Source organism: Lytechinus variegatus, chromosome 4 (genome assembly GCF_018143015.1).
Source record: "Lytechinus variegatus isolate NC3 chromosome 4, Lvar_3.0, whole genome shotgun sequence".
In the NCBI taxonomy this organism is placed as follows: Eukaryota; Metazoa; Echinodermata; class Echinoidea; order Temnopleuroida; family Toxopneustidae; genus Lytechinus; species Lytechinus variegatus.
Genome location: NC_054743.1, coordinates 9212276 through 9238790, shown reverse-complemented (window position 1 = coordinate 9238790; position 26515 = coordinate 9212276). Strand labels below are relative to the sequence as shown.

The window sequence follows — 26515 nt, the reverse complement described above, 5'->3', positions numbered from 1 at the left end:
TGTGTAGATTAACAAAAAAGGCGCATGACGAATTGACTTGCAATTTGAACTGTAGAAAGTTGATAAATGCATGCAAAATCGGGAGAAAAATTGCGCTACTTTGAAAATTATTGGTTGCCCGATTCGGGCCACCAAAACTTAACATTTTTTCAATAATGGTTGCCCGAGATGAATTTTTGGTGGCCCCGGGCCACCGCTAATATCGAGCCTTGCAGTAAATGTCTTGCCTTCATAAAATGCTGGCCAGTCTTTCAGAGCAATCGCTTGAATTCACACCCCAAAAAATGAATAAATTAAAACGGAAAATCGTACAAGATTTTAAAAGAAAAAATAGATCAGCATTTTTGAAGACTACCTTTTATTATTATTTTCTAATCAGTTGTTGTTGTTTTAGCTGATACGCGCAACAACAACTGATTAGAAAATTATCTTGCATGGCAGGAAAAGTACACTATAAAGGCATGACTACATTACACTGTAATCAACAAGACATACATGTATGCCATGAATTTCTTTAATAGGCCAATAATAATAATTCAGTCTTCTGGTAGATCATGACAGAAACAGAAGCCCTAGAGAATATAAGAATTTGATCTTGACTCAGTGGATAGACTCTTCAATCATCTATCATTCTACTTGACCCAAAACAAACTTTCATTTCCTCCATCTGCTACCATAGCAACCAGAACAATCAGACTGATTTCAAGAACTAGTACAGGCGATTACCCAAAAATATTCAGGCACCTAATATCTAGTGCTGTTGTCGGGAACAAAAATCCATGTCGACATGTCGCTTAAAATTTAATCCCGACTTCGACAATGTCGACATGAAAAAGGGACCGTAATTTAGCCTAGGCTCCCTAACAAAAAAAATCATTCGATCGTGGAACATAACACTCTCAATCAAATGTATTCACCTTGACACGAGTGATATCCCCACACTAGATCTATATAATACAGGCTCAGTTCGGGAAAACATATTTTCACTAAGCTAGAGTGAATTCACTTTCAAAATCACTGATTTAATCCACATCTTTTTCTGGAGAATCAAGTTTTGTACCACGATCCGGTCTCGAAAGCATTGCGCAATAACACTCGGAGCCAATTTGAGAATCACCAATTACAATAGTGATCATTGCGTATTATACGCTGGTACACATGTGCTGCAAACGCAAGCTCCTCAAATTGACAGTAAAAAATAATGAAAATCGACCGATAATTTCAGTATCACTTCCGCGGCGATCCGTGCAACGATCTCCAAACGAAGGAAGAGAAGTTTTCTGTGACTTTGTGATTTGAAATAAGCGCTCAATTTTGACAAAAACGTTTATGTGAAAAGTAATGCATTGAGGAGCAACGTATTATCAAGCACGGTGAATAGCGATGGGTACATATGGATGGGTACGGTGAATGCTACTACGCTACGCTCGCTATACGCTAGCTAGATCTAGAGCGATCGTCGAGGGGCAGCTCGATCGGGCAGGCCGGCCCACACTCAGGCACTGACGTATTTCTGCTGCCGCGCAGCTCGCAGGTATTCTTTTTTCATTTAATGTGCCGCTTTATAGCTGAATAAACCTTTTAATCGCGCCACTTACTGTGGATAAAAGCTTCTAACTTTTCAGCTAAGCTTTATACTCGTGACTTTAGGCTAGACCCCTTTTTATTTTATGTTTGCATGTCGATGTGGGTGCGTGCATGTCGACATGTCGGAAACATTGAAAATCCTTTGTATGTCAACATCAATGTCGATATGAGGCCTATCGACAACAGCACTACTAATATCAAAACTATGTATGTACCCTCTCTTTTGGCAGGAAGCCGACGCAGCATCTTTCGCACCTACATGTACATGTATGTTTACCACATTGTGCATTCCTCACGTCATGATTTTATGTTTGCTAATAGTATGTTGGTTGATGCACAAAAGATGGGATTCCCTCAGGAAAATTCAGATATTAAGACTTTTGATATAAAGTTGCCTATAATAGAATTTTAAAAGCTTTCACAAGATGACAGACTATAGACATACTCCTACAGGCATGTATTGTATTAATGCACCTTAAAGGAGAATGAAACCATTGGAACAAGATAGCTTGTGTGAAAACAGAAAAATCAAAGAAACAGATCAACGAAAGTTTGAGAAAAATCGGACAAATAATGAGAAAGTTATGAGCATTTGAATATTGCGATCACTAATGCTATAGAGATAGCAAATTGGCAATGCGACAAAGATGTGTGATGTCACTTGTGAACAACTCTCCCCATTACTTTAGTATATATTTCACTAGAATTGCCTCTTTTATCACATCTATCCATAAATCAGGGCATGTAATGCATATTTTTTAAGAATACATCATGGAAAAAGAGTTTGTATCATCATAAGAAAAAGCAAAAAGAGACATTTTGAGGGTATTTTATAGTCCACCAAAGGGAAAGTTGTTCATCAGTGACATCACACATCCTTGTCGCATTGCCAATGTGAGGATCTCCATAGCATTAGTGATTGCAATATTCAAATGCTCATAACTTTCTCATTATTTGTCCGATTTTTCTCAAACTTTCTTTATTCTTATTCTTTGATTTTTCTGTTTCTACACAAGCCTATTTGTTCCAAAGGTTTCATTCCCCTTTAAAGTGTGACATGCAAATACACCTACTGTACTGCCAGTATTTTAAAAATAATTGACTTCAAATAGGAAAGCATTGAATTTTTTCTTTTTAAGACAGCAAGGCTCTATTAAACATGTTATTAACACCTACATTGTAAAATTCCAGAATGCTATCATAGGCCTACCCTTACTACATGTATTTGTTTGACATTGTTCTGATACATGTATATTTTCTGGACAAGGCATGTTACTATTACAACAGGGCTTTTAAACTGTCTGTATTGTGTACATACATGTACATAGACCTTGGTCAATGAACTCAAACTACAAGTAGGCGGAATGGAATGTGAAATATGAGGCAACGGTTACACATTGTCACAGTATAAATGCAGCAAGGTTATGATTTCAAAGACAATCCAGTGTTGATTTCATGTTGATATCTTGTTTCCTATTGACGAGCAACTTTACAAACAATTTCTACTACTGTTTCAGAAAACAGTCAACAAGGTCATCAAACAATTCCTACATGTATGGCATCGTCACTCTTCCGTTTTTATGAATTCTGATCATAAAGTATACAATAATGAGGCTGTGATGAATGCAACGAATGCTACCCAGGGAGTGGAATTGTGCACTTTTCGTGTGGGATTGAAATGAATCCAATGACCGGGGTAATAATATGCTGTAACGCGCTTTGAGCCATTCTGGGAAAAGCACTTTATAAAATTGGCTATTATTATTATCATTAGGGCCTAATAGGCGTACTTTGAACTTAAAGTTAAGAAAAAAATGATATGGGGTTAAAAACACAATATCATGCTTCAGGTAGTCAGGTACATGTACATATTGAAGTATTTGAATTTTCAAATGGAGTCAAGACAAGGGCTGTATGTCTATCCTGTCCATGAATTAAAAACCAAGCCTTTGTATCAATACTGCACTGCTATTTCTGAAGTAAAGGCCACCAATTACGAATGGTTCTGATAAACTTATAATATGTACTAATATCTGTAGGCCCTGTTTCAATTAAATTCCACAAAAAAACTTCTTTTTATTTGTGGATGTACTGTACTGTACAATGATTTTATCAGGTGAGATTTCCACAATAACCTTGAGCCCTCATATGGTAATAAATTTTTTAGCAGCGAGTCACAATAATTGTGTCATCATGTGAGACATGCCATAAACAACCGCAAATATTTACAAAATACATGATTATTACAGGTACATGTACATGTAAATACACATGCTGTAACATCTACATGTAGGGCCTACATGTACATACATTGTACATGTGTATGTAGGCCCCCAGCGATAAAGTAGGGCCTACACTGTATAAACGAGGTCAGCGATGAATTGAGAGAAGAAAGAAAAAATTAAGGGGAAAATGAAGGAAAAAATAAAAAAAAAAGAATAAATGAAAGTTAGAATAAAAGGATGAAAGAAAAAAGTTTCCATCATTCTTTGAATTGAATACAGAAAGAAAAGGGAATGGAAGAAGAATACAATGATTGAAAGACAACATAAAGGAGAGAAAGAAAATAAAGTAAGACAAGTGGAATATGCCTCTGGCTGTCTCAACTGCATCACGCGATTCAACATAGCAGCAGTGCTGACTTTGAAAACTACTATAACTCGCACAAGATGTTCAGTGATACTTGGTTACTCTTATTTCCACGTTTTATGAACTAGACCAATACACTTTACAGATAGGATGGTAATTAGAAAAAAATATCCCCAATGTGGCCAAAGTTCATTCACCTCACATGACCTTTGACCTTGATCATGTGACCTGAAACTTGCACAGGATATTCAGTGATACTTGATTACTCTTATGTCCAAGTTTTATGAACTAGACCATCATACTTTTAAAGTTATGATGGTAATTTAACAAATACCCCCAATTCGGCCAAAGTTCATTGACCCTAAATAACCTTTGACCTTGATCATGTGACCTGAAACTTGCACAGGATGTTTAGTGATACTTGATTACTATTATGTCCAAGTTTCATGAATCAGATCCAAAAACTTTTAAAGTTTTGATTGTAATTCAACAGATACCCCCAAATCGGCCAAAGTTCATTGACCCTAAATGACCTTTGACCTTAGTCATGTGACATGAAACTCTACTAGGATGTTCATTAATACTTGAATAACTTTATGGCCAAGTTTCATGAACTAGGTCTATATACTTTCTAAGTTATGATGTCATTTCAAAAACTTAACCTTAGCTTAAGATTTGATGTTGACGCCGCCGCCGTCGGAAAAGCGGCGCCTATAGTCTCACTCTGCTACGCAGGTGAGACAAAAAAGGAGGAGGAAAGAAAGAATGAAGGAAAGCAGTAGGGTAGGAGGGAATGAAGGAAGGAATTGAGGAAGGGAGTGAAAGAATAAGGGAAAGAATTAGAAGGAAAAGTAAAATGAAGAATGAAAGAAAGGAGGAAAGAGAGGGAGGAAGAATTGAAGTGAGGAGGGAATGAAAACATAATGGAAGAAGAGAAAGAATTAAAAGAAAAAGGAGAGGAAGGGAGGGGGGAGAAAAAAAGTGTTAAGAAAGAATATAAAAAAGGGAAATTCGATAAAGAAGACGGGTAAGAAAAAGGAGGAAAGAAAGAAAAATGAACAGAGAGAGAGAGAGAGAGAAAGGATCAGGAAAGACAAATAGGAAATAAAGATAGTTTGAAAATCAAGCAGGAAGGATAGAAGGGTGAAGAAAGAAGGATAGAAAAGAAAGAAAGGTGAGGAAAAAAGTTCAAACTTCAAGCAAAAGAAATCCAATCATCTAACAAAAATCATAATGATATTTGGTGTTTTTCAAATATATTTTTAAAATAAAAAAATGTTTTAGAAATGAATAAAATTTCAGTGATTTTTTTTTACTTAAAAATTAGATGAAACATCGCGGCATCACTACACAACAAGACTCAAAACGAAAGCTGAAACAACTAGATCTAGTTAAAGCTCAATTACTTGTTCCTCCGAGATTAAATCTCCAAATCAAGAATCTGAGAACCCATATATAGTCATACAAATTTCCCGCCGATTTTGTGATTATTTTGGCATGTTTGGTGGAGAGAATCTGCTCAGATCCTACATGCCTAGCTAGTAGCCTGCCACACAATGGCAGGAGGCCAGTGTGTTTGCGATGTATTGGGTTAGCAAGAAAATCACCGCAGAACTTGCAAAAGTTTATTTATTGATTTTATTGTTGACTCTGCTTTGTCATCTGTTGGTTATTTTGATGAATATTCGTCACTTTAAAAAAAATTTTGTTCAATATTCTGAAATACGGGACAAATAGGCATCCCGGGAAGGGTTTGTCGGGACAAAGAAGCAAAATATGGGACGATCCCGGGAAATACGGGACGTCTGGTCACCCTGGTGTGGAGATACACGAATGGCCAATAGGGCAGGTTTATCTTAGACACCGTTCTCACTACTTTCCTAAAACTAATACTGGAAACTAGCTTACATGTAACTTGTAGTGAGAATGGTCAAAGCGATCTTGGAAGTGATCTTCCAAACTGGTTCAGAAAACCAACGCTTGATGTAGTTTATCAAGATCGCCTTGTTAAACCGGTTTTAGCGTAAGTGAGAACACAATTCTTCGGGAAGTGATCTTCGTACATTTTGAGCGCGCTACTCCATACGACAGGTGTATAATATCTACACCGCGGTTTCAAATTTTGCGCGAAACGTCTAACCCCACTGAGAGCGATTCCATAGCAACAAGATCGCTTTACTTGAAGTGATTTTGAAAACCACTTTCGTGAGATCAAGTGGGAATGCTAGCAAAGCGATCTTCCCAACTGGTTTCCTGAATTGGTTTCCAGTAAACTCGTTTTAGAAAGCATAATGAGAGTGGTGTCTTGTATGCTAGACTGTCTTTTTTTTTAGAGCCAACATTCTCTCACTGAGTACAGGAAGGTTGATGAGTAATTTACCAGCTTCTCTGCCTGATTAAAGGGGAGGGCAACCCAGATGTAATAAAAGCAGTACTGTACATGTATATAATAAAACACAATTATGAGAAGTTAGACTCCCTTCAAAGAACAAAAACAATTGAATAGACCTAAATGAATGGATAACTAAAATAAAAAAAGCAATAATCTAAAAATGGAAAAGTTACATCACATATGTACAAAAAATACCTTGGAATGCTCAAGTGTCTGATAATATCAGCATTCATGATATACATGTATTAGCATGGGGTAACAATATGCAGCACTTAATCTACATGTAGGCCAAATTTTGCTTTCATCATCATAATTTGATTTTTTTTTTGGGGGGGGCATCATTTGTATTATTTTAAACTACTACTCTATATACCTCATTTATGAATTCCATAAAGTGGCACTCTCATTGAGATATTTTTTAGGTCTACACCTAAAATGAAAAGAATTATATGTACGCATAAAGAACAACCATCATCATAAACTATTTCTTAAAAAAAAATACTGATGAAGTGCTCTCAATATTTCTGCATGTACATGTATTCAAAGTCCTACCCGACATCTGGATTAATTTTCTCTTAAAAGATAAAACCCAACTGTTTTCAAGTCCCCTATAATATTGATCTGTTGACTGTGAGGCTGTGAGCACTGTCTGGGATTAAAATCAATGGGTGCACACTAGATTGTAAATGTACATGTATGTATGTGCACTGAGCATATCATGAGGCAAAGAGAGAGGTGATAGCTCCATGGTAGACTCATGGACCTCTATTTACAGATGTGTCAGTGACCAGCTTTTACACTGCACCTCCTTTCTCTTGATTCTCATAATCATGCCTACCTTTTTGCTTCATTTTAATAGGTCTACATATGTACATCAGTGCGTAGGGTCATATCAAATATACTGTAGGCCTACTGGCTACTTCAATCATAATGATATGTATATGAGTATATTCCTCCTGGCTTTTCATATTGTGTTATATCACACATGGAAGAGCTGCTCGTCTACATGTACATAACCTCACAGCATAAAAATTGAAAAAAATTAATAACTCTGTTATTCTTTGAAGCATTTTCATAAAATCTTCACCGATACATTTCTCTTTTTTTTTTACTGCTATTAATCATTGACCAATTTTATAAAGGCCTACATGTGGGAAGGGTGAACTTTCCCTTTAATCTTTTTTTTAATAGCAATGCAGATATTGCCCTGTACCTGTACATGTATAAAGTCTATAGGCTACTGTGTCTGACTTCACTCATAATACTGAGATTTAGTATCACTGCATACTGAATATTAGACTATTGCATGCATCAGTAGGAATTGAAGGTTATTTTCACCTGAATGGTAGTGACAGATCATTGGAGCATACACGTACATGTACATGTGAACATATAGCATGTGCATATACCTTTACATGCTGTTGAATATAAAGGCCCTATTTTTGTTCTAATTTTAAAATTTTTAGGCCCTATCAAACTGTCAACAAATTTTTGGGTCATAATTTCCCCTTTTCATTGCATGCAAGTGTCTGCAGCCACATACATGTACCTGTATATCACCCCCAAAATAATCACAACAAATGTCCTGAAATTCACAAGCAAAATTTCACACTTCTAGAAAAAGAAGTCTTGAAATATGCAACTAAAATCATGAAATTGGCGATCAAACGTAGCGAAACCGAAAGTATTGACAAATGTAAATTTTGCGACAGAGTTGAAAATTGGCAACCATTTTTTAGTCGCAAAATTCACAACAGCAAATCGCTTGACTGACTGTACAGTAGTTTAGAGCCAACAGATCTACATGTATGTAGGCCTAAAGGCCACTACAACTCTTCAAATGAAGAAGAATATAAACTTTTTCAGACTCGTCCATGCATATAGGCCTACATACATGTACATATCTAGGCAAGTGACCCTTTTACCTTCCTGTTCCATTTCCCAGGCTAAACTCTTTTTTAATTCCGGACATGAATCTATTCCTGCATGGAAATTGTATTCTTTCCGCACATAAAGAATAATCAATGAAAACTGTGCGTTCAATAATTACACATGTCCTTCTGTTATCTACATGTATGCATGATAAATGCATGCTGTTTTAACCAGACATGCCAACACATTAAAAATTGATTACCTACATAAGGGGGAGTATAATTGTACATGTACTGTTGTGCAAAGAATGTATCCCTCCCCACCCCTGTTTATGTATGGGTCATTCCATGGGGTTGGGGCAAAAATTGTGACATCAGGGTCAAAAAATAGAAATGTAATAAATGAAATGTTTTATTTCTTATATGTTTCATGGGACAATCCTTCAACTAAATCCACTTACAGGCATTTCATACCACCCTGCATATTGGAGTAAACTGAGAAATAAGATTTGACAAAATACCACCGTTACATGGACATCATTTATCATCCTTACTAAGACTATGCTCTCCCACTGTCAAAATAAAGGGGTTGATCTCCATTACTCTTGATAAATATTTTGCTAACAACATTGTTAGTCACTTAATTCCACACTTTTCAACATGGCATATATATTTTGAAAGATTTAGCATCAATAAATGGAACTTGATGCTCTGTGTGTATACCAGTGCCATGTTCTGTGTCGTTCTTTTTTCTCACCAGTCTAGAAAATTGAATTTATGATGGCATGTAGAACTAAATAGTTGAGAGAAGTCATGCCTCAACAGAATGGAATATTCTCTTCGGAAAAAGTAAACTACTCTTTCGGGCATAACCTTCTATTTTTAGTGTTACCACCGTTACATGGACATCATGTCTCAGTAACAGAGGTATACTTAGAAGCAATGTTAAGTTAATATCCATTAATGGCCATTACACACCAAATTCCACTTCATGCCTTAGAATATTTGCACAAGATCAATTGATTACACTAAAGAAAAACATTTTGCATGTCAAATTCTTTGCAAATAAAAGCAAATTAAATTAGAGTTTAAACAAGGAAAAATGTACAAAATTATTGACAAATTATATTTAAAATCATACTACGATTATCCTCAAGTTTCCACTTCCGTCTACCTCTGGAAACATTTACGTTTCTGCCTAAAGGGAAAAAACAAAACAGTGCTATCTTATGATCTCCAATTCTTTTTACTTTAAAATAACTCCTTCAAGATATTACTTTCAAATGTGCATACCAGTTACATGGACATCATGTCTCAGTAACAGAGGTATACTTTGAAGCATTGCTAAGTTAAGGTCCATTAATGGCCATTAAACACCAAATTCCACTTCATGCCTTAGAATATTTGCACAAGATCAATTGATTATACTAAAAAACATTTTTCATGTCAAATTCTTTGCAAATAAAAGCAATTTAAATTAGAGTTTAAACAAGGAAAAATGTACAAAATTATTGATAAATTTATATTTAAAATAATACTAAGGTAATCCTCAAGGTTCCACTTCCGTCTATCTCTGGAAACAAATGTTTCTGTCTAAAGGGGAAAAAAACAAAAGAGTGCTAGCTTATGATCTCCAAATCTTTATTACTTTAAAATATCTCCTTCACGATATTACTTTCAAATGTACATACCTCCGTTACATGGACATCATGTCCTTGTAATGATCATATTGAATAGTATTACATGTACTTGCCATTCTTTTAGTATCAACACACTAATGCGAGTTAATTCATCTTACTCAAGTGTAGAAATACAACATCTACAGGCAAGCTTCTAAAATGCATCAATGAACAGGTAAAATGTTTTTTTTTATTCATACATGTACACGATTATAATTTTGATACCTTTGATACAATACTCGGGTGAAAAAGATGTAGGGAAAAGGTACTAGTTTAGTTCGTCTAAGCTACATGTATGGTTTTTCAAGACAAAACAACACAAAGTTGGCATGCAATTCATGGACAATGCATTAATACCTTACACATATAACTTGTTCAATTTGTTTACTCTAACTTATTTTACCTCAGTTACATGTACGTGGTAATGTAGTTCTAAGTGACATTAATTAAAATATAATCATGTCATCACTGGAATAAATGCATTGGATAAAACAGTAAGTTCCAGCATGCCAAAAGGACAATTGTAAAGTACTTAGTGGACAAATTGAATAAAAAAAACTTACATCTGTTGTTTGAACATAGAGTCGTGAACAAGAAAGTAAAATGTACTATTTCTACTAAGCTATTCTAATAAATGTTCAAGAATAACACTGCAAACTACAATCTTTTCCTTTGGTTAAAAACTCTATGGTAAACTTCTTACTGGCAAATGCAAAAAAAAGTATTACACTGTACACTAAACCTGACAATAAGAAATAACATGCAATATTTCTCTCTGCATTCAGGTTACAAGTTTATGAACTTCAAGATGATCGGTGACCCAATGACAACTGTGTGGAAGAGGACTCTGTCAATGTCACAAAATAGATAGAGGTAGAATTGTGCCTTGCCATCAGGCCAGGAGTACAGGTCACCAGATTGACACTTCATGTACTGAAGATATATATTTTTACCTTCAACAGAGGCTACCTGTAGTTATTTGAGAAAAATAGTATTTGGAAGTTTGACTATTTTTTTACACAATTCAAATTATTACATTTTAATCAACAAAACTTGCTGGATTGTTTCCACGATATTTTATATTATTATATGAAATCATTTACTCATGTACATGTCTTGACATTTTCTCATTAAAGTAAGGGGGGTGGATTACTAGGGCAATGACAAGGAATCTGATCTGTTCTTGCAAAATACACCCTCACTTTGTATTTTTTTCATAGCAATTAGAATTCATCATTTCCTAGTTCATAAATTAAATATAAAGTTATGTTTTATACAAGGTTTTTGTATTTGCTTTCTTGTGTTCTACTTTGTTTTCACAATACAATTACTTGCCCATTACCGGTACCTTTTCATAAATTATCTTTACTTTAATTTCGTTTCTCAATGGATGAATTTGATATAAGTTTATTCTGCATTATAATCTAGGGTGGTTATCTCGACAATTCCATTTAGTTTTGTATGACCATCCTATTTAATTTTCAACTATGAAGTTTAATTGTTCAAGCAATTACATAATATATTTGTTTTATTGGAATTAAATGAATTAATGGAATTCAAATGTGCAATTTACCTTCTGATACAGCAAATAAACTCTTGTGAAACAAACTCGATTGTGTCACTTTTTCTTTTCTTCGCTTGTACATGTTTTTAAAATGTCGTTATATTGCAATGAAAAAAATCACATTGAAAACAATCACAAAGGCTTTTGCTTTCTGATAAAACAAATACCCACCCCCTCTCCTAACAATTGAATAAATATAAATTAAAATACGATTGAAAAAAATCCTTAACTGAATATATAGAAATAAAAAAATACAATTGAAAAAACGGAGAAAGAAATGAGGGAAAAAAGATGAGTGCTGAAAAGTATACCAACATTCAACAAGATGAAAAGTTTGGGGAAGGTTAAGCCTATAGCTAAGAATTACTAGTAATTGAATTATTCCCATGCTTCATCATACACAAAGCCCATCTACTATGTGTAGGGGGGTAGTAACAGAAAAATTATTTTGCCCCTCCCCCCTCCTTTCTGGCTGGGATCAGCTGACAAGCAAAAAAAAAAAAAAAAAATTTTTTTTTGGTGGGGGGGGGGGGGTCTGCCTCCCCCGTGGCGCCGCCACTGGTTCTAAATTCTCATTTTTTTTGCAAATTCAAATTTGATCATCAGGTCTTTGATACCCATATTACCTAGAATCAGTAGGAGCCAATTTAAACAAGGAGAAATTTTGTACCAAATTTGAGATGTCACCGTCATGATCATCAGTGAAAGAGCTGTTTCTGAGTATCCATTGGCCTATTGAATCAACATATTTTTGTGTAAAAAAAAATCAACTAAATTACGATTGAATCATGTCAGCTACCATTCAAAACATGTTTGCACGGAATCACATTAATAAAAGCATTATTTTCTTTGGAACCATTCAGCAAATCTGGAACAAACACGGCAATGTCTCAATCACATATTTCACTTACACGAGAAGCTACATGTGGGACCGAAGTGAAAGATGATGGAAAATTAGCGAGATTTTTCAAACTTAAAAACACTTTCTGCATGGTAATACAGTTCCACATTTTAAAGATAAGGTTTAACTAGTTTCAAAATACGAGTATCGGGATAAATCTCCGTACTTACGTCGCTTTGAAAGGGAAAACATCGTGGATATCCAATCCACCGTTACAAAGACATTGCAGGAATATTCCCAATTGCAATGCTTCAAAACGCCCGCTATCATAGCTGTTCATGTGCATGTGGATTTCGGCTAACAACCCGTCCGTCTGATACAACGACGGTCTCTTCTCCGGTGTCTCCTTCTTACATACGCGATGAAATGTGATCCACCGTTACAAATTTGGCCCGGACATCGCCCAAAACATCGGCGACTCTCGATTAATTTAGATGACATTACCATAGGTTTTCAAAGCTAATCTTTTGATTAACAGTTGCTTACTGCCTGCCCTTTATTTCTGACACATAATTTTGGAAAAAATGATTTCTGATTTTTAGATATTAACCACATTACCGCCGTTACAGAAAAAATAAACGCGGACATCGCATGTAACGGTGGTATGCCGATTTGTAGGAATGATTTATGATATGAAGTCTCTTTTCATTTGCTATCCCATTACTGTTTTGTTATTAAACAAATGTTGCTTTATCAATCATGGCCATTTGAATTTGACTAAGTCTATCTTTTGATTAGATATCTTCAACTGAAAATGACCATTTTGGATGTCACACTTGGTACCCCAAAATAGAGTCTGGACATCATCATTTAAAGTCTCACCATCAATAATACTTGCAGTTCAACATTTTTATTTCTGCATCAAGTAATTGCTTACATAACTGCCTTCCAACAAAACCACATTGCAACATCAAAACACCAAACACATTTTCAGGATAAAGCTAACAATTCATAAGGAACACAAAAAAGTGCTGTTGCCCCAACCCCGTGGAATGACCCGTATACAATGTATGCTCTGGGCCTATTTCATTGAGACATTTTTCAAGAGATTAAAATGTCACAACAAATCAAAAGACTTTGAGAATATCATGCACAATGCAATATACACTTGCATCGTCTCCCTACACTCCCAAGCAATGAAATGTATAAAAAAAAACATAATATTTTTTGCATGTACAGCACATACAGGTACTAGGCCCTTCATCTGAGAAGTATAAATCCCACTACAATTTTTTTATTATTACTATAATCAGGTTTGCCAATGCTCAGAGCAAAGAAGTTCAAAAAAGCAAAGTTATGTATTTCTAACTTGTGTCATAGAAAACCACCTCCCACAAATCAAAGTTCACTTCCATTGTAGTATAATGATCAATTGAGATATGTACTGTATACAGGAATTTAAATACAATTTCACCTCGAGAGAAGGTCATATCATTCACTGATATGAGCGGATGAATTCTATTCCTATTGTTTGATTTTTTTTTCAGATCCTGAGATAAATCTACTTCTGCATGAAATATTTGCCTAAAAATCTTTGAACACTATCAATCTATCAACTGTCAATTTTGGGACAAGTACATGTATGTATGGTCTATAAAATAATTAGACCTGGGGGCGTTTCAGCCCGGTTCCCAGCTTTTTAACAAAACAAATTCCCTGATATTTTTCCTGATGAAGTTTAAAAATTCCCCAAAAATTATTGAAGCCCATTCCCAGTTTCGTATGTTTTCTATGTTGTTGCAGTTAATTACATGTATTTTCAGTCTAAAATAATTGATACCACTGTAACCAGTCTTTCAATGGATGTTGTTTTGAGTCTGATTGACTACTGTCCTTTTGTCTTTTGGGCTAATCAATATTCCCTGATTTTTCCTTCATTTGTGGAATTTTCTCCTGATTTTAGGAATTTTTTAAAAATCAAATTCCCTGATATTTCCGACTGAAAAAAAAGTAAAATAATTTTCCCTGATTTCCCTGATGGGCTGGGAGCCCTGTTCTAAGTGTGCCTTGTGAGTCGTATTTAAATTTAAATTGCATGCAGTACACATGTACATGTAGAACTCATCAATGCGCTGGTCAGGGTAGCATTTTGTGAAAGGACTTGTCGGACGTTCTATCTGACAAGTCCTGATTTATCCGATAGTTACCATAGTTACAGTGCTTCTCAGCCAATTAGAATCAAGAAAACATGTCAGATCTGACAACTTGTCTGACAAAAATGTTGATGAAATGCTCCCCAGATCATGGGCACAAGATCTGCACTACTGACTGAGTTTCAATCAATCAAATTGAAGGGGAAGTTCACCCTGACAAAAAGTTCATTGTAAAAATAGCAGAAAAAATAACAAAAATATATTTGAGGAAAATTCATCAAATAATTGAAAAGTTATTAGAATTACAATTATTTGACTTGATGTCATATGCGAGCAGCATTCCCACATAGCGAATAATAAAAAAATCAATGAAATGTCATTTTCTCAGAAAATTGAAAATGGTTTTCAATGTACCTTTTGTATATCAATAGTCAAATCATTTCACACCTGGGGAGCGTTTCATGAAAGGACTTGTCGGACGTTTTATCCGACAAGTCTTGTTTTATCCGACAGTTACTATAGTAAGAGTGCTTCTCAACCAATCAGAATCCAGGAAAGTTGTCAGATCTGACAACTTGTCGGATGAAAATATTGATGAAACGCCCCCCTGATCATGAATAGAAACCATGCAAAATTTGAAATTCATGCATTTTATGTACATGGGGCAGCTGCTCGTTTATGACGTCACAAATCCAAAACTTTGAACTCTAATAACTTTCTTACTCTTTAACGGACTTTCACCTCAGACCTTCACCAATATTTTTTACTATTTTTCTGCTATTTTTACAATAAAGTTTCTTCAGGGTGAACTTCCCCTTTAAGGACTTGCAACTGTTGTACCTTTGCCTCAATGGCAACTACATGTACCATGGCAACAGGACTCAGCTGCAAATCATAATCAAGGTTTCCATGGTAGTTGCCATGATTGCAAAGTTACAACAGTTAATAGTCCTTCATGAAATGGCCCCAGGTTGTAATGTATGTGTTATTATAAAATGTGCGTGTTGGCATTTAATACCCCTTTCACCTTGTGACCGCACCATGGCAATTATCCGCAATACTTTGGAAATGTGTTCATACAGTCAAAATCTGGTCCCGATTTTACGACCAAATTATGCGGATATTATCTGCATAATTGGGTTTATGAAAGGGGTATGAGTTTGAGTCTGAGTAAACTCTTTTTGAAATATCTGAATGAATAAATTAAAAAAATATACATGTTAGAATCTGTGAAAGGTCTTTAGTCTTAGAACAAAGGTTGATGGAGATATTTCTCACTTGCACCCTTGATATTTTGATCAGGAAAATACATGTACATGGCTTTGAAGCCGCCTTCACTACAGTAATTTGGGTAGTAATACACATGTACATTTACGCGAAAAGTGGACTGAAGCAGCCTATATCCACCCGATAGGCATAAGATGGCTTCACATCATCTATTCATGTGAAAAGAGTTGCCTGAATTTTCATGTCAACATTTTTCATTGTGGAACTATTGTTCGCTATTTCTAGTTCAGTGGTCAAGCCAGCTTGATTCCACTTGCAAGTGATACACACACCAATTGAGGGACTGCAGCCAGCGTGATGCTGCCTTCAAACCAAATCCAAAGGTGAACACATTCCAGACCGGCATTAGTTCTGCTTTTTCTTATAAGGGGTAATAAACGTAAATATAGCAACTTCCGACACCGGCTTCAGTCCACTTTCGGCGTAAGTGTATCACCACCTTAAGTGTTTCAAAAACGATTAGAGCTCATTCTTACAAGAATTTCAAGAGTCACAAATAGTCTTTGAAGTGATTTGCTAAGGCATGGACTTGTAAAATGTAAGAGTAATTTATGATAAACAAATAGAAAAGAAAGACTTAAAGGCTTTTCAGACATTGCCCAACAAATCTCAACATTTTTTTTTGTACAAAGTCAATGCAGTATAGACAGTTGCAAGGTCAAGACATTTTGTGCAGACCACTCAAATTCTTTATATAAATTTGTACACGTATAAACAACTTTTTCCCCAATACCGGATGCTTTTTATAATGAAATACATGTACGGCGTGACAGATAGAATTTGATTACAGTTTTTGTCTCCCTAAAGCAATAATCTGCTGGTTGTTAAAGATATTGATACCATACTTTTCCAGGATGTTGTATGCCCCACTTTATGTGGTCATGAAAAAAAAATTAGTTCTTTGGTGAGAAAAAAAGAGAACTTTAATATATGCTTTTCACACTGCATTTCCTTAACCCCATACTATCTTTATTAGATTCACACTGTCTTTCTTCACCACATACTATAATGCCTTAACCTTGGACTATTGCACAGCTCATTAATATTGATGATTTTGCCACACAGAGCGTGATTAACGTGCAATTTTAACATTTCTAATCTTATCCATAATCCTAAATGACATACATGTACATGTAGGTTGATGCACAGTCGTTCATTGCAAGTTTTCAAAAAGAAAAGGAAACTTGTGTTTTATTGAACAGATTTAAGGGCGCTCCTTTCAGACCTTATGCATATATGACGTCATAATCTCAAAGCGCCCTCCCTCAGAGGATATAGGAATATGTGTAAATGGAGTTGTCAGAGATGTGCCAGCTGCAGAGAATCACCAATGCATGCAAAGCAATAGCTTTGCCTTGGCCTCCTTGGTCTGGAATATAGAGATGGGATGATGTCATGAATGCATAAGGTCAATTCGGGATAATAACAAAATTGAAATTTTCTAACCTTGAACATTTCCTTTGTCTGTGAAGTCATCGAGACTGAAAACACTGGCTCTTGTTGCTAGATTCCACATGAAACGCTGCAAGAATTTTAAACAAAGCAAAGTCCATTATCTCAGCTAAAGTCATATTAAAGTGATATCTTTAAAATACATGTAGGCTACACATCAAAGAATTCTAAGAAAACTTCATATTCATATCAAAAAATGTTCTTGAACGTTGATTTTCAAAGCGCAGATAACATGCTTTGGAACTAAAGATTTCACGTTTTAATTTATTATAATCACTTTCATGAAAATACATATTTTGCCATACAGGTGTATACATGTATGTTGATACAAAAAAATGCAATCTTTGTGTCATACATGTAGTTTACCTTTTACTTTATTCTGAAGTATACAGATGAACCATTTATCTTCTTTCATTAATAAATTGACATGTTTTTTTTTAATGCAGAAAAATGAAAGCAAGCAAACATAAATCAACAAGATCCAGCAAATTTGTACTGTATGCACTACATGTATGTCGATTTTTCATAACAGAGAAAAATGTACATGTGACAACACCTAAACAACTAAAAGCATTTTTATTCTCACACAGTGAATGGGTGTGTAATAGCATTCAAGCAGGGAATTGTTAGTATGTCCATAGACTGTACATCCACATCCATGATTGGAGTAAGGTAAAATCTTGATTGCAACTGCCAGATCTTAGGTTTGTAAACAAATCAAAGGTCATGTCAATTTGAAGACATATGAGAGTCTCATGAAGGAAAATGGTAAGATGTGGGGGAAAAGAAAAGTACAGACTGTTTTTCAAAAAGTCAATCTCCTGACAAGTTTCTTTCTAGCCTAGAGTCCCAATACCCATCAGAGGCAATCCATGTAAATAAGTAAATAAATAAATAAATGTCCAAGTGGCCAGAGATCTTGCAGTCAACCCTCGGCAAAATGCTTCCCAATTTGACTGGAAGGACACTACTTGGACATGTTGATTGCTGAAAGGCAGGTTTATGCGTTCAATTCAACGGCCAGTGCTCTGAACCCATAAAGCTGAAATGTACACCCTTTTTGTATATAGGCCCTAGTATTTATTATTTTTACTGTATCCTTTCCTCATAATGGTGAAGAATATCGATGAACTGGGTGCCAAATGCACTAACACATAACTAATACACTGTTAGAGATACCTGTCACAATTGGCTATCCATGGTTAAACCAGAGTCTAAATTACAAGTAGGCCTACATAAAACCCAGAGTTCAGAATAACTGGGGACTGCTTCATGAAAGTTGTCAGCACTGAAAAGTTGTCTTTCTCCGACTGTTACCATAGTAACAGTCAGAGACCAGTGTCTCTCAGCCAATAAAAACCAAGGATTTCACTTAAATAGTCAGCACTGACAATTTAGTCAGTGCTGACAACTTTCATGAAACACCCGCCAGGTCATATTCTCCATGAGCTGTGCTAAAGCTGGGGTAATACATAGTATGCAACCCTAAAAGTCTGTCACATCATTCCGTGCAAGCCTTGTGGGGAGTTGCGGGTGACTGCCCGCAACAAAGTTTTTAGTATGATCAAACCTTTTCTGTGTGCAAACCAGACTTGTGTGTGCTTCTATGGGCAACTGCATGTGAGATGTGTCCGAGATACTGTCAATAATACAGGGTGCTACATAACTTTTTAGAAGCGCTTGCCCAGTCAGGCAAGTAAAATTTCAAATAATTGGAATATACTTGCCCCAGAATCTCTATCACTTGCCCGAAAGAATCCTTGAAAAAAAAAGTTTTACCTCTTCAAGAGAAAGTTTTGCAGTATAAACCATTGACCCTTTTCTCTCTTTTGACATGAACTGATCTACCATGTTATTGCATTTCTTTTTGGAAAGTGATTTTATCTTGCCTGCCATGACCAAAATTGGGGTCAATATCGACCCTAATTTTGCTTAACTTTCTACTGTGATGATTTTGCTTTCTACTATGTGACTTTTGCTTGCCCAATTCGGGCAAGTAGTTTTGGTCTATCCTTCAGAACACTTGCCCGACTCTAACTTTTACTTGCCCCGGGCAATCGGGCAACTGCTTACGTAGCACCCTGATAATAGTAACCCACAAGTCACACACAAGGCTTGCTCCGGATGATATGACAGGGCCTCCAGAAACAATGAGCTACAAGTATTGCATCACATTGTAGGCCGACATCTGTGGGATCGCATCAAAATATTCACACTTACATCATTGCCGTAGATCATGAGCTGATGTGTGGTTATTAACGTTTTAAAGACAACAACCCAGTTTCCAGAGGTAGTTCTATTTACAAGTTGGTCGGCTAGTTCTGGAATGTTGATGTGTTCTGCTGCAGTGCACTGCAATAGATCTATAACAAAAGAAATAAACAATAATTTAACATTAATAAATTATGTACATGTATGAAATTATCAGAAAAAAAATAAAGCAAGAGAGAGAAAAATTCCCACCACCACCATGATCTTTTGATTCTTACTAACTCAGATATAAAGTTCATCAAAGTAGGCTATTAAAATCAAAGATAATCACTTTTATCAATTTTTATTCATGCTATTACATTGTAGGATATAAATTTATTCGACAGAATGAAAACATTTAAATGTTTAAATCATTACAAACCTCATTCTTTTCAACCTCTTCATCATCATCTTCATCATCATCACCATCACCATCATTATCATCATCATCATCATCAACATCATCACCATCATTATCATCATCAATATCACCATTATTATCGTCATCATCATCATCATTACAAACCTCATCCTCTTCAACCTCTTCATATCCATCATCATCATTCTCTTCCTCATCATCATCATTCTCCTCCTCATCAACCTTATCCTTCTCATTCTCCTCATAATCTATCATCATCTTGAACATCATACATGTATGTTGATATTTATCATCACAAATCTGAAATTTTTATGACATCATTTTTATATTGCACACTTAAATTTCCATAACTATAGCATTACATGTAATTCAAAATTAATCCCCGGTCTCATCTCCATGCACACCAATTTTATCATCAGCATGAATATTTGAACAATATCAACGTGCTAATTCTATCATTCCATTATTTTTCAATTACCCCTGTTTGTTCTCTGGGGTGAGAGCCTGGGTTCACTCATCATACAGGGAGGCCCAGCGCTAAACCCCCGCATCAGTCCATTTCCAGCTGCAGTGCTGCTGGTGCAATACGTTTTTTGGTAAATAGACAGTGCCATGGCTACTGCAGGCAATATGTTAATCAACCTGAATAGCAATCTGCATGGGGGGAAGGAGAGCTTCTACACGTACATGCAGTGGCTGAACGATCTGTGGCTGAACGTAATGACATTGCATTTATTGCATGGTGTGGCATTATCGGTGCACTCACATCACTCAAGTGAAGATCATGATGTAAAAGTTGTTTAATCCTAATTTTTTTAGGCAATAAACACAGCAATGACGACATTGTTGCAAATGCTTGTCAGCTATCCAAATCAAACGTGTTTTTACATCTAATGCCGATTATTCAGAGCCCTGACAACATATGTGGGGAACAGTGGGGAAAATAAAATATGTGTACAGGGATAGTAAATGAAGAGGATTGATTAGGAGTAAATTATAATTTGTAAACAAATTTTCGGCATTATTCCTATGTGTTTAAAAGATCGCATGCTCAATCTTTAATGAAAATCATAAGTCAGAAAACTTTGGAACCAGTGGGACTCGAACAGGGATGTTTTTATACTTTTTTATTACATCTGCAAGAATTACTAATATCAAACTTGTCTAAACTTATGTAGAGTATCAATACAGTCATATTTAGAAAATGGTTGTATTTGGGATTTGTATAAAAAAATTTTAATAAAAGCACATTGCATTTCTGACCACTGAAATCAAATTTTGTGGACAGGTGCAAGGAATCATTCATCAAGTACCGAGGCATTAAAACTGATTTAAATGAGGTCTATAACATCAGTAAGTCAGGCACATTTGTGACTCTATGGCCCATATTCTGAAGTCGGGTTTAACTTAAACTCAGGTTTTAAAGTTGAGGTTTAAGTATGGAGATCCAATTGCTAAACAGTAGAGATACATTACTTAAGCTCATTTGGCTCTCAAATCATTCAAAATTGTCTAGGAAGAATAAAAAATAAAAAATTATTGTCTTCACCATCGATGAATAAGGAAAGAGCACAGTAAACATAAGAAACATACAACTTAATAAAAAAATTGATACTTTTGGCTTCCCATACTTAGACCACAACTTTAAACCTGACTTCAAGTTAAACCCGACTTCAGAATACGGGCCTATGGGGCTAAAATCAAAATTGAATTCATGTAGAAACGGGTAAGAACAAATGTAGACATCCATCAGAAACAGAATCTCTGTAGAAAAAAAAAATAATGAAGAAAGAATGTGTCTATCACTCCCAGTCTGTAAAAGACCGTCTCCCTATACTTGCATCTATACAGCATTCTTGTCCTAATTTCTATGATCTCCAACATGTACATGTGTATGTACATGTAGGCCTAAATGTAAAATGCACATGTATCTTACATTCAACCCACACCTTTTCCCATAGTTCGTACAAGGTCAGATAATTTGTCTGAGACCAGCAGACTTTTCATACCCAACAGTGAATGGTTGTATGCCAATATGTCTTGTGATGGTTATGAACATACATATGCATATACATGTACATGTAGACACTATAACATCGATCCAATGACTCCAAACATCTGTTATAGTTATTAAAGGGGAAGTTCACCCTGACAAAAAGTTTATTGTAAAAATAGCAGAAAAAATAATAAAAAATATTGCCGAAGGTTTGAGAAAAAATCATCAAATAATTAAAAAGTTATTAGAATTTCAATTATTTGATTTGTGACGTCATATGCGAGCAGCATTCCTACATAGCGAATGGTAAAAAATCAATGAAATGTCATTTTCTCAGAAAATTGAAAATGGTTTTCATTGTAACTTTTGTATATCAATAGACAAATCATTTCATACCCGATCATGAAAAGAAAACAAAATTAAGTCATCAGGAACCATACAAAATTTGAAATTCATACATTTTATATTACATAACACATGGGACAGCTGCTCGTTTATGACGTCACAAATCCAAAATTTTGAACTCTAATAACTTTCTTACTCTTGAACGGATTTTCCTCAAACCTTCACCAATATTTTTTACTATTTTTTCTGCTATTTTCACAACAAAGTTTTCTTCAGGGTGAACTTCCCCTTTATTAAAGGAAATATGATGGCCGTAGAAAATGCAAACAATACACACACCTACATGTAGTACTACAAATGTACTGTATGTTTTCATTTTTGTAAAAAGGCATTTTTTTTAATGTAGAGTTTAAATAATTAGAATAATCTTGCTTCATAACTGCAAAAATGGCGCAAAAATTGTATATTGGTCAACAAAGAGATAGACCTCAATGTGGGTGGATGGGCTATCAATGGAAAGTATTTTGAACCATTCTTGTACATTTCCTGACCACAAACCCTGATTCATGAACTGACGTGGTCTGGAACTCTAGACCACATCCACTGCACACCTGTGGGACTCCCCCTTGACCTATCATATCATGTTTTATGGTTTCTATCCAAAAGTAACAGAGGAAAACTATAACTTAAAGGAAATCAAAACCCAAGAGAAGCAATTTTATTGGAAAGAGTAAAATGAGAGGAACAATTTAAAAAGTTTCATCAAAATCGATTATGAAATAAGCAAGATATGGACAATTAAAAAGTCTTTTTGTACTTACTATGTGGATCATCAAATTGGCAAACGTGCTTCAAAATGGCTGATTTTGTGGACAACTCTCCATTTGATTTGTGACAAATTTTCAGATTTTCCCCTTTATTTTACATATTTTACATTATCTCCTCCTGACCTTGACATATACATATATGGTGTGGATTTTATTTTCCCATGACATATGTTGTGCTCAGAAGGAGGCAAGATGCAATTTGAAAGATAATGAGGAAAATCTGAAAATTTGTGTACAAAACAAATGGAGAATTGTCCACAAAATCAGCCATTTTGAAGCACATTTGCCAATTTGAGGATGCCCATAGAAACTACAACAAGAGTTTTCAAACTCCCATAACTTGCTTTATTTCAAAACTGATTTTGATGAAACTTTTTACATTGTTCCTCTCATTTTACTCTTTCCAATAAGATTACTTTTCTTGGGTTTTGGTTTCCTTTAATGTGTAATGCTCACCTCTAAAATTTGATCACATTTTGGTCAACTCAAATTGAAAAAAATCAAACAAGATTCAGTATATTCAATTAAAAAGAAACCCAACGTTAAAAAAAGTAATGAATAAATTTATAAACAAATTTACTTTGCGTAGAACAATTAAATGACCAGGTTTTGTACCCAGCAATTTTTTGTAAAATTGGAATGTTACTATAAACAAAAGGACCTTTTTTGAGATTTGATTTTTGAGTAGTCAGATCATTCACTCACATTTTTTTTATGTGGACAGTGTTTTTTTTTTAGATGGTTTGGTGATCAATCATCAATGACCACAGCTTCGGCTATTCATTCAAGCTTTTGCTTTATACGATACCTGGCCACTGCATGCAAATAATTTGCACTTGTTTTTTATTACATGTATGTCTTTTGTTTTCATCATGCACATGTAGGCCCAAATGCCACAATTATAATTTTTGATCAATAATTTGTATTTTCTTAAATCATAATTGTGAAAGTGTTACAAAGTCAACTTCACAGATTTTTGTGAATAGTATTTGTGTTTTTAGGGTCAGGCCTAACTGAAAGTATAGACAGTAAATATATACCGTGTTTACACATTGACTCGGCTCGGGGGTTGAACACGAGAGCCGTGCTCAACACGGCAATTTTATGCTGTGTAAACGCGATCAGAGTGATCCGCGAGCCGTGTCGAACACGGCTTTATCGATCCTACAAAATCGAAGGTTTCAACCCGCGACCCGAGTCAGACTCGGCAATTTTTTCGTGTGTAAACAGAAAGCCGTGTCGAACTCTCTTGACCTAGGTCACTGCGCGCGCTTTCACTTTTGGCATTGTTGTTGTTCGCACGGACAAGATTCGATTCCGGCGGTGAATTTCCCGCCTTTAATTTGCGACGTCATAATTCTTCTTCCGTTCGAGATCCGCGAGCCGTGTTGAACTCGCCTTTTCATATGTACGTATGAACGCGATCTCTGATCCCTTCTTCGCAGTCTTCAACCCGGCTCGCGTGTTGAATCCGCGAGCCGGGTCGATGTGTAAACACGGTAAAAGTCATTAAATGCTTTCAGCGAATAGTTCACCAACATTTTGACCTCTAGACACTCACTGGGTATTAAGAAGTACATGTAGCTTGTTCCATGGTATGAATTTGGAAATTCTAGGCCTACAGTCCTGTATCTCAATCAATTTTGTGATTACAGTGCTTTTGGCAGAAATTTCATTGACTCTTGACTTGTAAACTAGGTCTATGTTACATGTACATCCAACTGAATGCTAATGTGCATCATATAAAAGAAAGTCAGTAGGACTAAAAAGTTTAATAGCAATTGATATAAAACCCTCCAGGTCTTTAAAACACAACTACAATGTAACAAAATCAAGCGCAAGTCCCAAATGTGCGCCATTGATCAGTTGAAAAAGAAGTTGTTTTTTATTGTCGGAGTGACATGTGATTTTCCATCATTGTGCAACGAGCACATAAGAACTTTTTTGTAGTTAATCAAAATACAGATTGCTTCTGTAGACTGACACCAATCAGCGAAGTATTACTTTATTACATGACAGGGCCCCAAGACATTTCCGCAACACCTCTGTAAAGTTCACTGGGTGGTTTTAGTGCAACTTTCTGCAGCCTATAATTGTGAATAATTGGTCTTCTGAGAATGATTTCCATGAAACCCAGCATGGAAAGTCAAATCTTATCATTTTAAAAGTTGAGATGCTTTGAAATGACCTTTAATATGAGCCTTGGTTGTTTCATACTGCTCTAAAGTTCATCCAAGTGGACTGTGCATTATTTTTCTACTATCATGGTCTGACTCTCGCCTTTCAAACAGAGGGTCGAGGGTTCGAATCCTAGCCATGGTTTGTTTTTCTTCAGCAAGAAATTTATCCATACTGTGCTGCACTTGACCCAGGTGAGAAATATGGGTACCCGGCAGGAGTAATTCCTTGCATGCACTGAGCGCCGGTGATGGTAGCTCAAGTTTAGGGGTTATAATAGCAAGCGCTCGGAATTCTCAGGCAAAAAGCGCTATATAAATCCAGCTATCATTATTACTAATAATGGGTAGATTATTTTCTGCTACATTTACTCAAATTCAACACTGTTTCATAACTGGGAAACCTCTTTAAAGCTTGAAAGGTTAACATACAACATCAGTATGCAATGTACATGTACATGTAAACACACAATTTCAGTGGTTCAAAAGAATAAAACAGACTGATCATTGCTCAGGTTGTTTCAATAGTCAAAACAAAAAGTTTGAGTAGACACATGACAAGTCATTTGCTTTGAAACTCTTCTTTCAAAGCACATGACTTGTCAAATAGTATGGGCCCTACACTGTATAATGGTGTGAACACATTGCAGATAACATGTAATGAGCATCTGGCTGGCACATTTTGATGCTGATAAATGATGGCACCCTGCGTGCTTGACATTGAGAATGTTTCAAGCAGGAAACTTGTTTCAAGTCCTGAAGGAATGCAGCACTACATGTATAGTCTACAGTACATGCACAATGTTACTCTTCGTCTTTTAACATGTAACTGGTTGTCATATTTTATTAGAAAAAGAGTTCATCCTGAAACTATCTACACATGTATGTACATGATTTGAAAATGAATAGGGCCTGAGACCCCATTCACATCTAGTGTAAACCAGTTTACTGGAAAACGGTTTTAACGTGTAATGGTTACACTCAGAACAGTCTTACATTGTACATAGAAGCAGTCCTACACTGCTTTGGTCTTCTAAAAACCACTTTGTAGAACCACCTCGTGCTACAGGTATGGTTTTCAAGACCGCTTTATAGGTGGGGACACAATGGGAAATCTAATATTAAA

At 35.6% G+C, this 26515-nt stretch overlaps 1 protein-coding gene and 3 long non-coding RNA genes across 12 annotated transcripts in view; 1 reads left to right on the top strand and 3 right to left on the bottom strand.

The window, feature by feature from the left end:
• LOC121413317 (phosphatidylinositol-binding clathrin assembly protein-like) overlaps positions 1–26515 on the bottom strand; it is a 90193-nt gene that overhangs the window by 49829 nt on the left and 13849 nt on the right. For all 9 annotated transcript variants that reach the window (XM_041606097.1, XM_041606096.1, XM_041606102.1 and 6 more), the window contains exons 4-5: positions 19636–19778; positions 17410–17485 (exon numbers count right to left, since the gene is read on the bottom strand). In XM_041606097.1, coding sequence (XP_041462031.1) covers positions 17410–17485; positions 19636–19778 — 219 coding nt within the window. The remainder of the gene's footprint in view (positions 1–17409; positions 17486–19635; positions 19779–26515) is intronic.
• Positions 551–8381, bottom strand: LOC121413321. The gene is made up of 3 exons (XR_005969730.1): positions 8365–8381; positions 6375–6376; positions 551–947 (listed from the first exon to the last, which is right to left on the bottom strand). It is a non-coding gene; the product is annotated as an uncharacterized LOC121413321 (long non-coding RNA).
• LOC121413319 lies at positions 9741–11082 on the top strand. Its single transcript, XR_005969728.1, has 2 exons — positions 9741–10293; positions 10904–11082. It is a non-coding gene; the product is annotated as an uncharacterized LOC121413319 (long non-coding RNA).
• Positions 12209–13588, bottom strand: LOC121413320. The gene is made up of 2 exons (XR_005969729.1): positions 12754–13588; positions 12209–12414 (listed from the first exon to the last, which is right to left on the bottom strand). It is a non-coding gene; the product is annotated as an uncharacterized LOC121413320 (long non-coding RNA).